This window comes from Vombatus ursinus, unplaced genomic scaffold, assembly GCF_900497805.2.
Source record: "Vombatus ursinus unplaced genomic scaffold, bare-nosed wombat genome assembly UNPS02014789.1, whole genome shotgun sequence".
NCBI classification, from domain to species: domain Eukaryota; kingdom Metazoa; phylum Chordata; class Mammalia; order Diprotodontia; family Vombatidae; genus Vombatus; species Vombatus ursinus.
Genome location: NW_020954567.1, coordinates 25,242,491 through 25,257,855, shown reverse-complemented (window position 1 = coordinate 25,257,855; position 15,365 = coordinate 25,242,491). Strand labels below are relative to the sequence as shown.

At 40.3% G+C, this 15,365-nt stretch overlaps 2 protein-coding genes across 10 annotated transcripts in view; one reads left to right on the top strand and one right to left on the bottom strand.

Annotated features, from left to right (window-relative positions):
- Positions 1-7,547, bottom strand: part of SWT1 (SWT1, RNA endoribonuclease homolog) — a 136,535-nt gene extending 128,988 nt beyond the window's left edge. For 4 of the 6 annotated variants that reach the window (XR_003569647.1, XM_027868560.1, XM_027868565.1 and 1 more), the window contains exon 1: positions 7,312-7,493. The gene's annotated coding sequence lies outside the window, so the exon portion shown is untranslated. The other 2 variants (XM_027868561.1, XM_027868562.1) reach the window with 2 other exon arrangements.
- A 264-nt stretch (positions 7,548-7,811) lies between these two features.
- TRMT1L (tRNA methyltransferase 1 like) overlaps positions 7,812-15,365 on the top strand; it is a 59,372-nt gene continuing 51,818 nt past the window's right edge. For 2 of the 4 annotated variants that reach the window (XM_027868615.1, XM_027868612.1), the window contains exons 1-3: positions 7,816-8,045; positions 11,540-11,689; positions 14,731-14,844. In XM_027868615.1, coding sequence (XP_027724416.1) covers positions 7,913-8,045; positions 11,540-11,689; positions 14,731-14,844 — 397 coding nt within the window. In that variant the 5' untranslated portion in view covers positions 7,816-7,912. Of the gene's footprint in view, positions 8,046-11,539; positions 11,690-14,730; positions 14,845-15,365 lie in introns of all 4 variants that reach the window. The other 2 variants (XM_027868613.1, XM_027868614.1) reach the window with 2 other exon arrangements.

The window sequence follows — 15,365 nt, the reverse complement described above, 5'->3', positions numbered from 1 at the left end:
TTTTTAAAAACAAATGTTAAAATGTTTTTACATGCAATTGGGGAAAAATATTAGAAAATTAAAAAATAAAATGAAGAGTTCAGATAACAAAAAGAATATTTTGACCTATGAGATCTCTGTCATTGATTAAGTTGTTTTCCCTTTCTTTTCCTAAGAATTCTAATTCAGGAAAATGAAGTGGTCACAAGAAGTAAGAATACATACACATACATACACACACACAAATAGCTGGCTACAGAAATAAATTTCACTCAACAGGTAAACTGAAGGGAGAATGGGGAATTAGAAGGAAGGAAAATTAGGAGAAGGAGTAGACCTAAGTAAAACAAACTCTAAACAATGAAGACAAAAATACTTATAAATCTTTCTGAGGTGGCAAAGAATTAGAGTCTGACAGGTGCCCATCAGTTGGAGAATGGCTGAACAATTTATGATATATAAATGTGATGGAATACCATTGTGTTGTAAGACTAATGTCTTAAAGGGAATGGTTTCAGAATATGGGAAGATCTGTATGAACTAATGCAGAGTAAAACCAGGACAATTTATTCAATGACAATACCATAAAGACAAACAATAAGACTTGGGAATTCTGATGAACATAAAGACCAACCATAATTCCAGAGGTCCATAGATGAAACATGCCACAGACAGTTCTTTATAGAGAGGTGAAAGACTCAAAGCGTAAAATGACACTTTTTTTTTTTTGACATGGCCAATGTAGAAACATGTTTTATTGACTATACATGTTGGTAACAGGAGCTTTGCCTTTCTTTCTTTTTCAAATGGGAGTGAGAGATTTTGGGTGGGAGGGAAAGAAGGATTATTGTTGATTAAAAAATAAAATTTAAGCACCGGCCCTGGATTCAGGAAAACCTGAGTTCAAATCTGGCCTCGGACACATAAAACTTACTAGCTGTGTGACCCTGGGCAAGTCACTTAACTCCACTGCCTAGCTGAAAATAAAATAAAATTTAATTAAAAGAAAAAAGCACTGCTGTCCATGAAATTTTGTTTGGTGACAAACTGATTTCAAAGTAACTTTAACAATGTAAACTGATTCACAGTAGTCTTTTTTTCAAGAAAAGTAACAGTATAAATTTCCCAATGCTAAACCAAGCCAGGTTATGAGGCTAATACTTCTATACCTTTGCAGTGGTGTCAGTTTCTAAGAGCAACATAAGTTGAGGGCAGAAAATTTCCAAGAGACAAGAGTTTCTGGGTAAATTAAAATTGTTTTTATTGAGTATGTCTAGAAAGCATTCAACAAAACAGGCTCATTGTAGAGACTGACGTGGTCGAAACTCTCATACTTATAAGTCTTTTGAAAAGGGGTGCACCTTGGGGGGGGCGGGATAGGATGAAGGGAAATATACTTAGTTTTTCACAACATGACTACTATGGAAGTGTTTTGAATGACTACACATGTATAACCTGTAGAAAAAAAAAAAGACCACATACAGAAGAGAACTTGGTGATTTTTGAAAAAACCTCTCACAATTTGTCATTTCCCATAAAAACATACCTATATTCCCAGCTATCATAGGTTTAGCTAGCTTGTGGCATGTGGTCCTCTAGTTTGGTCACAACCCTTGACACCACAGGTCTTTATAGATGAAGCTTTTCCATTTCTTTCATTAAAATTTTTTCAATTAACAAACATTTATTTCCTATTCTTCCCACCTTCCACCTTCCTGGCTAGAAAAGAAAAAAGATAAAATTCTTTTTTTAATGGCTAAGAACTGGAAATCATAGGTATGCCCATCAATTGAGAAATGGCTAAACAAGCTGTGGTATATGATTGTAATGGAATATTATTGTGCTATAAAAAAAAATGACAAGCAGAATGATTTCAGAAAAAAACCTGGAAAGACCTACATGAACCAATACAAAATAAAATAAACAGAACCAGGAGAATGTTGTACATAGTAAGAGCAAATATTGTTCAATGAAGAACTGTTTTTGGTTTTATTTTGGTTTTTTGATTAGGCAATGGGGTTAAGTGATTTGCCCAGGGTCACACAGCTAGTAAAGTGTTATGTGTCTGAGGCCGCATTTGAACTCAGGTCCTCCTGAATCCAGAGCTGATGCTCTATACTCGCCACCTAGCTGCCCTCAATGAAGAACTGTGAGTAACTATTCTCAGTAATACAATGATCCAAGATAATCCCAAAGGACTAATGAAGCGTACTATCTGCCTCCACAGAAAGGATTGGTATTGATTGAATATAGACTGAAGCATGCTAAAAAATAAAAAAATAAAAAATAATAATGAGAAAGAGAAGGAAAACAGAGGGCCTAAAAGTACCACAGTACCAGATTTCAAGTTATATTACAAAGCAATTATCACCAAACCAATTGACTACTTGTCAAAAATCAGAGCAGTCAGTTAGTGGATACAACATCCAGAAGTAAACAAATGTAGCAGAGTAATGTTCAACAAACCCAAATACAAGTGTCTGAGGCTGATGGGGTGATGGTACCTGGACCCCTAAAAGGAAAAGACCACGTCTTTAAAAGCTATGGCCCTGGGGCAGCTACGTGGCGCGATGGATGGAGCACCGGCCCTGAAGTCAGAAGTCAAATCCGGCCTCAGACCAAACACTTGACACTAACTGTGTGACCCTGGGCAAGTCACTTAACCCCAATTGCCTAAAAACAAAAAAAAAATTTAAAAAAAAAAAAAAAAAAGAAAGCTATGGCCCTTGCCAGCAGGAAGTAGTTCCCCTTAATTTTCCCACACAACCCAGTCCCCGGTGGATTGCCTGAGGCATCTGGCCCATCCCAACCCACCTAGATACTCAAAAATCTTTTTGACTGCCCTTTCACTGTGGCTCTCTGACCACTTAACTCGGTTCATTGTCTGCACCTGGACCACCCCAGGCTATTTACCCACTCCTTAATCCCATCCAGATCTTTTCACTGGCTTCTCTTCTATGTAAGTACCAATCTTACCCCCATTAAATTGCAGATTCATTCAGAATCTAGCCTGCTTCTATTGGCCTCATAAATAAATCTTGCCATGTTGACTGGAAAAAAAAAAAAAGGGATGCACCTGAGGGTGAAAATCAACTGACTGGTTAATGAGAAAGAATGAATATTATAATGAGGTGAGCTATACCCAAATCTTCATCAAAGAGATTTATCAATTTCCATATCACTTGCCTGACAAAAGGGAGAATCCACATTTTCCCAGACCTGTCAGAGTAAACACAACGAGAGGAATCCACTCCTTCAAATAAACTTAGAATTTCTTCAGGTCTTTGACTAGATCTTAACTATCCCGGCTGGGTAAGTGTAGGAGTAATATTTCCCACACTGGCTGATTTCTGGATAAGGAAACAGAAAAGGGTCCTTGGTCCTAATTCAATAATTAAGTTCTAATATATGAAAGAAATAATCATTTCTCTCAATATAAAACTGCTTCAGTGGGAATGAGGAGCCTTAATTCAGTAAATGTGAAACTTAATCCAATCCTTGATATTTTCAAAATTCCTACTTCTCTCCCCTGTACACATGATATAATAGGGTCTTAAAATCAATAGCCAAACTTCCAAGCTCCCTATAGCACCTGATCCCTTAAATATGACTCGTCCAAGGTTATAACAGATTGCTAATGTAGTGGAAAGAACAAGACTGGGAATTAGAGGACCAGAGTTCTAATCCCAGTTTTGTACGCCCCCCCCCACTACTTTTTCCTCCTTCTACTTCTTTCTGGGCTAGACTTGTCCTAATTTTTAAAATAAGGATTTGTACTCAATGATCTCAAGGGACTCTTCTAGTATTAAATTCTATGATACTATGATCTAAATATATTAAGCAATGATAGCTATTATTACATATTTATCCAGCCTCAGACTACATTTCCAAAATACTAGATATTAACTCTTTGAACATTCCCATGTTGTTAGTCAATGGTGTGACTCCACAGTTAAACAGTGAATTAGGGTGCAGCTAGGTGGTACAGTGGATAGAGCACTGGCCCTGAAGTCAGGATGGACCTGAGTTCAAATTCCGCCTCAGACCAAACACTTGACACTTACTAACTGTGTGACCCTGGGCAAGTCACTTAACCCCAACTGCCTAAAAATAAAAATAAAAAAATAAAAAAACAGTGAATTAGCTGCAGAGCCAGAAATGGAACATAAAACTTCTTGACAGAGCCCTGAAGCTGGAGCCAGCAAAAGTTGAGTTCAAACATGGCCTCATACACTTACTAGCTGTGTAAGCCTAGACACATCTCTTCACCTGTAATATAGACACCTAACCTGTTTGCCTCAGATTCCTCATCTGTAAAATGGGAAAAGTTATAGCATTTACCAGGGCTGTTGTGAGGATCAAATGAGGTATTTGTAAAGCACTTAAAATGTTGTATAAATGTTGGCTATTATTTGGCTCCCCTGGATTAAAAATGCTTTACCACCATGCTTCACAAAATAGTTTGTTTCTATGAATCTGATAAAACGGCATCCTCACCAACTAACAATTTTATAGCACTTTTTAAGTTTGCCATGCTGTAACAGTAAGGTGTTACGGGCTGCGAAGCACTTATAATTTGTTTCACAAGTTCGGATCTGTACCCACAAATACACGTTCACACTTTTCCTAGCTTATAAATGATTTAATAATGATAATAATCATAAACACACATGCACATAAATGAGATTATATATGATTATACAAGCGTAGAAACAAAGACCATTAACAGAAAGATAGAGAGATAAAGAGGAAGAAATATATCACCAATCCGAGGAAGCACCAAGTCTCTATGGCAAAGCTCCCTAAAGGCCCTTTCCCAAGAGAGACCCTTTTTATCATCCTACACAAAGAAGGCTGGAAGTCAAGGAACAGGTGACTGATCCTAAGGACCTGAGAGTTTTGGCTGAAACTCTCCAACTTCATGAACAATGTCTCAGGTCAATACCCAGAGACTGGACAAGAACCTGATGTTTACCTCAAGATCTGTTTTTTAAGGACTAGTTCCCGAAGGTGGGTCTGAATTGAAACAAATCCCACAACAATACTTTAGGAAAGTTCCTTGTCCTTTGGCTTGGGCTGTGGATAGGGAAGATCTTATACAATAACCCTCTACACGTATTTTATATACATGATCTCATTTGAGCCTAGAGACTCTGTAAGGCAAGTATAACAGGTGTTATTCTCATTTTGTGGATGAGGAAACAAGCTGAGAAGTTAAGTCACACAACTCTTAAGTACCTTGGAATGAGCTCTGAACTGAGGGTCAAAGGGCATTAGTTCAACTCTTAGGTAAGTCACTTCATTAAGTCTTCATGCTATTGCACTTCTGAACATGAGGGGTTTGGATTAAACGCTAAGGTCCCTTCCAGCTCAAGCTTTATGATGCTCTAAGATCAACCCTCAGAGACAGCATTTAAATCCAAGCCATCCTGACTCCAAGTTTATAGATGCAACTCAAGCAACAACAGACCCATCCAATCAGAAAGCCAAAAGATAAGGTCAGCTACATCAACTCTATCCCATCAATCCAATAAACTTCCTTCTTTTTGAAGAGGGCTCTCATGGCAGGTGGAGGTGGAGGGAGAGGGGAAATGGAATGGTGGGGTTGCTCTTTCTGTTTGCCTAGCGCCGATCTAATTCTGTTCAGTGACTTTTACAGTAAGAGAAAAACCAATGCAATAGATTTACTCCTTTCCTCAGAGTGGCAAACAAAGCAGTCATTTCAGAGGTCCCTAGAAATTCTTCTTTCTTTTTCTTCCCCTCCCCACACTGTGATCCCACCAAAATGACTTTCTCACTGTTCTCTTCACTCCAGACAGACTGGCCATCTCCAATCCAGATGCCTTTGCATTGACTGACCCCTACACTTGAAATACATTCCCACCTTACCTCTGCTTCATTAAAAGACTATATAAATGGTAGCTACCATTTATTATTATTATTATTATTATGATTATATAAGATGCAGCTCAGGCATCATCTTCCACATGAAGTCTTTACTGATCCCCCAACTGCTAAAGCCCTCATTCCCAAACTATCTTGTATTTAACTACTTTGTGTGTGTATAGTTATATGAGTATATATTTGTATACATATGCACGGAATAGTATACGGATATACATATCTCTATAAACACACACCTACATATATCATTATATAGACATAGAATAGTCATATTATGCTGTATATCTTGTTATATGTGCTTGTATCCCCTATCCAAATGTATTGGAAGTAGGAGCTGTTTTATCCTTTTTAATGGTATCCCCAGCACCAAATATACCTGGCACCTGGCACAAAGTAGGCTCTTAATAAATATTTGTTGACTGAAGATTACACAGTTGATGAATTAAAGGTAAAATAGCGATAGAAGTCAAAAGCACTGGCTTTGGAGTCTGAGAAACTGAATTCACATTGGCTAGTCTCTCCGGTCCCCAGAGCACTGGGGTGGATGATATCTAAACTCTCAACTCTGAATTTTATAATCCGATGTAGAAGAGGTCTACCATTTTCGGGGCCATTGGGGGAGGCGGGGAAGCACCCTTTGGAGGGCTACAAAGACTTCTGAGGAATCCCATAGGTCACCACCCCAGTACAGACCCTCATCACCTCGCATCTGGACCACTGACTGCCGCAGCCTGCTGGAGGGTCTTCCTGCCTCAATCTGTCCCCACCCCAGTCCATGCCCCGCCCAGGTGTCCAATCAATCTTCCTCAAACGCAGGTCTGAGCCCGTCTCCCCAGTCAAACCCAGAGTCCCCATCCACCTCCAGGATTAAATACAAAACCCTTCATAACCCGCCCTTCCACCTTCCACCTTCCCTCTCAGTCCTCTCTGATCCAGGGCCGCGGGCCTCCCTCGCTGTTCCTCCCCCGAGGCATTCCATCTCTCCGCTCGTCCCGCCCGCCAAGACCTGGTCCTTCCTCCCCACCCCACCCCCAGGCTTCCTTCAAGTCTCCGCCAACCCAACCCCCCCCCAAGTCCTCTTTATTCTGGGTACCTTCCCTCAGAGTTTCTGCCCCAACACATCGCGTCTTGTACATACACCATATAGTCAGTTGCATTAGACTGTAAGCTCCCTGAGGGCGGGGGCTGTTTTTTTCCTGGAGTGGATACTATGCAAGTCACAGGAAGCTCACGGAGATAGACCCACAGGAAACACCCAGAAGGGGGGTGGGAGGGAGGGGGAGAGTGACTAAACTTAAACAATAAAAACAAAAAAGGGAGGCTACCTGACCGAACAGGGGCTTTAAAGTCGTCACCAGTGCTGACCCAGCCTTGGGGGCCGCGACCCCGTCACACCTCAGCCCCTCTCCCCAGGGACGCCTTACTCACCCCAGCTGGCTGCAGCGCCGAAGGCCCAGGCCCCTACAAGGGTCTCTCTACTCCAATGCCCCCTGGGAATTGTAGTTCTTCCCTAGCCTTCCCGGTAAGCTCGAGCCCAAGGTTTGTTTTGGTTTGCTTTTCTTTCCCCTTTCGAGTTTAGAACACCACCCACTCTCCCTCCGCCTAGGCCTCCTCACTCACTGACCTCGCAGTGCAGCCTGGGTGTTGTAGTTCGTTCATTGTTCAGAGGGTGAAGAATAGGCTCGGAGTGGCTGTGAACGTGCCATGGAGACAGAGCCCTTTTCCTTCATTGGCCCGAGCTCCCCATACGTCAGCACGCAGGGGCGCGTGGAAGCTTAGTGCCTCAGGGACTGGGGAACCTCCGGAATCACGGAATAGCGGTGTTTCCCTTAGTCTCCGCCTGAGGAATTTGGGCACCCTCCCCTATTCTCCCCCTCCCACCCCATCCCCGCAAGTATCTCCCGCCCCTCCCCACCTCTTACCGCTCCCCCCCACCCTCCATCGCGTGACCAGCTGGGAGCAGCGCCGCCACAGAGTCCCCCTCGGCGCCCCCCGCCCCGACACTGGGCCGGGCGTGGAAGTGGTAACTATGGAGAATATGGCGGAGGAGGCGGCGCTGCCGCCTCCAGAAGCGAAGCACGAGCTGGAGCTGGAACTCGAGCCGGAGCCCGAGCCGGAGCCCGAGCCGGAGGAGGCGGCCCCGGGGGCTGCTGCGGAGAGCAGTAAGGGGAGGGGCTGTGGGTGATGGGGACGGTCGATGGGGTCCGGAACCAGTCAGGCTCGGGAGAAACTGAGGCAGCACCACGTGCCAAAGAAGACTTGGACTGGGGCTTGCGGAGCGGCCTGGCATGCGGCCAGTTGAAGGGATAAAAGCAACAGTAAGATGATCAGTTTCCCCCGAGACTTAGTTTATATGTGTGTATACGCACATACTTACACGTATATGTATGTGTTTATCTGTGCGCGTGTGTGTATACATACATGTACCACGAATTAAGTTTTGCTTAAAAAAAAAATTTACTATTCTGATCCTCACAACGACCCTGAGACGTAGCTGCTATTATGATCCACATTTTATAAACAGGGAAACTGAGTCACAGAATACTTGAGGCAGAATTTGAACTTTGGTGTTCTGAACTTCCAAATCCAGCGCTCTGTTCACTGTTTAGCTGCCTCTGAAATTTGGAGGCATCATAAAAGGGTATTTTATTTTGTTGGCTGATTAGGTTTGGGGAGGGAAATAAGAATTGATCATCAGACTTGAAGCCCCAAATGAGTAGTTTCCCTGACAAGTTATTCGATTTTCATCTTTCTCTAAATCTTTTAAAGATTTATATGTATATATATTAAACACCTCCAGTCTACTGGCTCCCACAGCACTTAACTGGGTCAAGAAGGTTCTGTCAAGTTTATTTCTCCTTCTCTTGGTGGTAGTGAATATAATGAATGGATGTGACAGGGATGGATTATGTCTATAACCATTTATTCAGTGCCTACGTGCCAGCCACTGAGCCAAGTGCTGGGAATACAAAGAAGGGTGAAAAAGCAGCCCCTGCCATCAGGAAGGTCACACTCTAATGGTTTAGGCTGTTGAGAATGTTTATATGTATAGCCTTTATAGGTTTATAACAAATTTATCTTTCAATTTTCCTTAACAGTGGTAATTGACTATTTAGATTGGCTTCCCATGCAGTTGTGAAGTGTCCCTGCTTTTAAAAGTGCACATTTTCTATGTATTGGGGTTTTGGTGCATGTGGATAAGATAAGGGAAATAAGACTTATGTGGTTTTTTCTTATTATGAAAAAAAAACTTTTATAAATCTTAAGAAATATTATGTAAAAGGTAGGCACATGATTGATTTAATCTGACTCTTTGGCTAGCCCTTCATTTACTACAACTGATTGCAGCCCTGTTGTGTGGAGTTAATATTGATAGTTCCTTGAACTCATTAATATGTAATTGAATTTTTGCTGTACATCACAGTAAGCAGGACACCAGTGATAAATATGCTTATAGATAGGACTGGGGCTGGAAGAAATAAAAACAAGTAAAATCCAAAAAAGGATACTGAGTGTCAAAGCCATGAAAGAAATGGAAAAATTAATACTTGGTGATTTACCACTCACTGTCAAGGCATCAGTGTAGTTTCCTACAGGTTTATTGAAAAATTTGTTTTAGCATCTCAAGGAAAAGGTGCTAGATAAGTATAGACAAATACCAGTTATAAAAAAGATTTTCCAGAATTCATTCATTGAAATTTGGGGTGCATTTTCTTATGACATTGCCATAAATGATGATTGTAATCTCAAGCTAGTTCTCAAAAGCCCATTTATTCATTACTATGATTAAAGCCCCTCTGATTATGGTATGAAATGACTTTGGGCTTTGAAAGAGCACAAGCTAGAAAGACTTGTACAGGCTTGGCAGTGCTCTTATAGAGGGAATAATAAATTTAGTTCAATATTAAATGTTAATAGTATTGAAGATTAAAACTGCACTAAGACTTTTGGGACACCCTTTATGTCTGTCTAAGTTTGGAAAGATTTATCACCAGTTTGGTTTCAGTGATGAATTTTTTCAGCCACCACAGGACAGTGCCAAGTCACAAGGGCTTGCAATACACAGCAGGGGAGAGAATACTCATACAGATGAAATCACCAGTTCTTGAAATATTAAAGAAGTCGATGAAATAATGTATATTTACAATATTCCAAAATTATAAAACCCTTAGTGGAATATGAGTAATTAAGTAAGGTAAACAGTTGGCTTGAGTTTATTTATGAGAAAGTATCTTGAATCTGAAGGAGAAGTTGGCCAGATGTCACGTTGGGCTTCCTGAATCGAAGGGAAGCCCTCAATTGATGAGCTTAACATAACAGTCAGAGATCATGAAGTGATGGGAGGACCGTCGTGGCATATACCCAAAGATGACGAAGCAGTTGTTGTTCATCCTTCATTTTTGAAGAAGACCAGTGACATCATGCAGTGATGCCTTGACTTGTGGTGACATTGGATTTAAGTGAGGCAGAGTTGCACAGTCTTCAGCCTCACTCTGTCTTTGAGAGTCATCCAAATCCGTTGGCAGGACAAAAGCCCGGACAACTGGCAGTGGCCTGGGATGCAGTGGATGATCTTGGTGTCTTCTGACCAAGCTCTAATTGCTCCACAGTGCCTATTTCATCTGCCTTCATGGCCGTTAGAAAAATTCTTCTCATCCACCCATTCCACTGGAAGAAGTCTTCACATGCCTGGGGTAGACATCCCCCTAACTCAATAGGTTTGAGGACTGTAGGTTACCCTCAACCTGGTTTAGCCCGTCTGCTGAGACAGTTTGACCAGGCTGTGACTATGCACATGCTATAGCTTCTTGGAGCCACAGGTGAGAGTTGGGTGAGAAGTGGATGAGCAGCCACAAAAAGGGCTCAGCAAAGCCTCACACCGGAGGCATTGGCCTCCCTGAACACCCCACGTACCCTGACAAGGCAATAAATATCCTAGTAGCGTCCAGCAGAGGTTCTAGAGGAGGTTTAGTTGCTGGTAGTCGGTCAGTAACAGAAGCAGTCAAAAGAGCAGCAGCAAGAGTGCCAGCAAGAGGTACTTCAATATTACCAGAAGCCCAAAACATGGCAAGCAAGAAAGACAACAACTTGATGCACCATTTGCTCCCTTTGCTCTAACTGTAGCCATATTAAATCTATCTTGAGGCTGCTCATTGCTGTACAGAGATCTCAATTCACATGTTGCCTCTGAGACTCACCAGCTGTGTGGCCATGGACAATTCACACAACTTCAAAGAACCTCAGTTTCCTCATCCAGAAAATGGGGATTAGCAATGCCTATAGCACTAACATCGCAGGGTTATAAGGCCAATATGAGATAATTAATGTAAAACATTTGCAGACTTTAGATTGCTGTATAAATGTTAGTTATTTGTGGGACCCTGGACAAATCACTTAATCTTTCTGCCCTTAGTTTCTTCATCTGTAAAAGGAAGAAGTTGGCCTAGAAAGTCTCTGATGTCTCTTACCTCTTTAAATTCGTAAATTATATAGGTATTTGAGTTTATCTTATATAAAGATTTCATATTATATGATTAAGAGAAGAAATTTAAAATGAAAATTTTAAAATGCATTGGTTTCATAAAATAAAATGCATTGGTTAATATTGAGCACTTAACTGTCTGTATAAACGAATTTGCTTCTCATCATTCTTTAGATGGACTAATTAATCCAGTGAAATTAAGCAGCAACAGTCATGATAAAGATGTTGTACCTGAAATGGAATTGGAGATTGGTGAGACAGAAGCAGAACAGGAAGTCCTGAAAGAACCTTACAGGATCCTGGCCTCATCGGATTTATCAAGAGGTTTGCTCATCAAATTGTGAAATTATGGTGTAGAGTAGGAAGTGATTGTGAAGTATTTAAGTCACATTCTTTGTTATCCATGTTCATACATCAGCAGGTTTGAAACATCTTGAAATATTTTTAAATATCTTTCTACCCAGTGCCTGTAATCTTAGAATTTTGTTTTGTCCTTTAATTCTGAATTACTTTGTCTATCTTTGTTATCTAAATATGAGACCCTATGACTAACATAATTTAAAGTAGCATATATTTACATAATACTCCATATTCCATATGCACTGGATGAGTCTTGCAGGAGAATATAAGATCCATATTATCTTTTTTATTACCAATTTATTAGACTAAGTTTATATTTGTAGAATAATTGCCTATATTTTAAAGAATGGCTTACCTAGCAGGACTAGGAGTCAGGAGATCTGGGTTCTGGTCTCAGTTTGTCTACTAATTGTGTGACCTTAGCCTCTCCAGGCATCAGTTTCCTCATCTGTAAAATGAGAAGCTTGGACTATGTAATCTTTCTGTAACGTAATAGAGATCATGGAGTGATGGAGAACCAGAGTAGAAGATGCCAAAAGGTGATAAGGCCTTAAACACATCCTAACAGTATAGGACTATATGGTCTCTAAGGTTTCTTACTTCCTAATAGTCAATGCCTTCGAGTGCTAGAAGTCTATAAATGGAAGCTTCTGACCAGATGAGAAGTGATCAAGATATATAAAAATGTACCTGTACACAAGGAATTAATTCTGAATCTGTCTCTGCTTGTGATCAATTAAAAAGAAAATAAGACCTCTACACCTCTGGGTTGATGGTTTAATTTTAACCAATTATAAAAATTAATCCATTAATTAATCATTAATCCATTGTGCTTCAATGGTTATGATAGCTAAAAAATATAGACATCATCAAGAAGGACATTGGAAACAAAACAACATTACTTTTATATGGAGCCATGGTGTAGTTGCGCCTGCACCAGGACAAATTAACATAATATTGTCGTGTTGTTCACTCTCCTTACAAAACATATGACAGAGCCAGAAAAGATCTAGATAAAGCCAAAGGCAGCTCTAGTAGTGAAGAATCAGGAAAATAAGCAAAAAGATGAAAGATTTTGGAATATTTGGAACTTCTAACAAGTATTCTTTGTGTTTGCTTATTTGGGGTCTCATATTTCCTTCTAATGATTAATAGAGTAATGCTGATTTTTGGGAAAATTAGTAAGTACCAACACTGAAAAATTGATCGATTAAATCTATTTAATAACAGGCATCTAGTCAGATATCTGGGGCTTGCAGCAACTAGCAGCAACTAGCTAGGGAGGTTGCTGTGGCAGTGTGCAGAAGGAGTTTTCAGCAGTATCCATTGCAGGACTGTTCCTTAACATACTTGACATAGCCTTTACATACTAGTGTATATGAAAGCTAGGAGATATGCTTCAGTAGTTTGTAAGGATTTCGTTACCTTTATTTTCCTCCTGGAAGCAATTACTGTGTATATTAAATGCAAACTTATTGTCCATCTTACAGAAAAGGTTGAAGGTCTCGAGAAGTACTTCTTGCTCAGACTTAACGGAAAGAATGAACAAGTTACTAGACAGGCTAGAAAGAAAAATCCAGAAGGGGAAACTGGAAGAAAATAATTCCAAGGAGGTGGAAGGGAATCAAAAATAGAGTTAAGAGGTCATCAAGAAAAACCTGATACAAGGGGGGAAAAGAAAAAAATCAAAACCATTCGATCTTCAAAAAGATATGGGTCTCCTACCCGTGAAATGATAAGATGGACTGATAGGGACAAACAAGTGTTAGAAATCCTGATGCTGACCCGAGGAAAGAGAGGACGTATGGTACCGGGTGACTTGCTGAGGGATTCAGAGGCATAAAGGAGGGAGAGATGCATTCAGAACACGTTTACTTTAAAGGAGTTTAAATTTAGAATGAATAGAAGGGTACACCAGCTTAGGCAAGAGGGTTATATAAGCAACTTGAACTTGTTCCCCTGAGATGGGACAAAATAAAAATGCCTGTTAACATACCTGTAAAGGGTCATTAGTAGACATTCAGACACACGGGGATCCATTCGTGATCTTTTAAGTTTGACCCCAGGGAAGACCGCCATGCTTGCACACAACGTAATTGCATGTGCTGATACAAAAGACGGTGCTGAAGGCTGTATAGGTGGCACATCTAACCATGTCTTAGAATCCGTGTGTTCTTCATTGTTCCCTCTATGGTGGTTAAAAGAGTGGAAAAGGCGGGCTTACGTGGACATTGTGGTGAGAGTATAGACAAACTTGGAAATGTTTTAAAAACTTTTTGTATAGCAAACAGATAGAAATTAGGAGAGTCGTTTTAAAAAATATATCTTAACGTTTATATAGATCACTTAAAGGTTTGCAGAGCCTTTTACATCTAATTCTCAGTAAAGTAGAGAGTGCTGTTAATAATATTCCTAGCTTACAGGGGAAGAAACTGATGCTCCCAAAGATCAGGCCCATGGTCTAGATTTAAGAGTATTTAGAGAAAGAATGAGCCCCTGGAGTTCTTGACTTCAAGGTCATCACAATCTACACATCCTACTGACTCAAAAATGGCTATCACCCCACAGGTAGAGAGTCTACTTATTAGATTTCTGTAACCGGCTTTTAAAACCAGGCCATGTTCTCTCCTTACTAAGCACGCTGTCACTTTACTTTCCCCTTTCAGCTGATGTGTTTAGATGTGTTTAGAAAATACAAAATACAAATTCTCCTTATTAGTGTAAGTAAAACAATTAGGTAAATGCAATTAAAGATGTGTGTAGTGCTTTGCACCCTTTTGTATTTTGTGGCATACTTGTTAATTTATAAATTTGGTGAATTGTACTTGTAATTTTACTGTTTGGTGATGAAAACACAGCCATCACCCAGGAGGTTGGTGAGGAATTATGCCGCAGAAAATGTGTCTGAAGCGATATGTAATCTAGTTTGAGGGGGCTAAAAATTTGAAAATGTCATTAAAGTGCCCCTTTCTAAGTCATTCTTTTAAATGGACCTTTTCTTTCAGAAAAACACATCTCAATTCAAAGACAGCTGATTGATCTAGAGAAGTTAGCTTACCTGAGTGAAGGTGAATGTGCCTCTGCCATGTCCTCATCCAACACAGACCAGCTTGATGCAGGTATGTTTGCAGTCACAAGCCCTGCTGTGACAAAGTATTTCAACAGGTTTGATTTCTTTCTATATTGTTTTGTCTTTATACATATTCGGCTTCTCAAAGAACCTAACAGGTGTTAGCTGTATTTCCTGTTGAAATTTTTGTAACAGACATTAGAAGCAGAGTGTAAAAAGATTGCTTTTGCTCTCCAAGAGCTACATGTCCCTTGCTATCATCCCCAGTTCCATACATTCCAAAACTGGGTAAGTGACTATATTCTGCAGTAATCTGTAGACTTCTGGATGGGTGTGTGTGTGTGTGTGTGATGTCTTTCCCTCAAAATCTAGCAAACAAATTGCTCTTGAGGAAAAGTTCTCAGTAGTCTTTCTTTGGGTCTACGGACATTTTTTTTATTCGACAACTGAATGTAAAAGTAACATTACCTTCTCTAGTTGACTTTAAACCCACATATTGATACCTTTGCTTATATAATCTCTCAACTGTGATTTCTACTAAAGATTAACTGCTATCAAATTTCCTACATG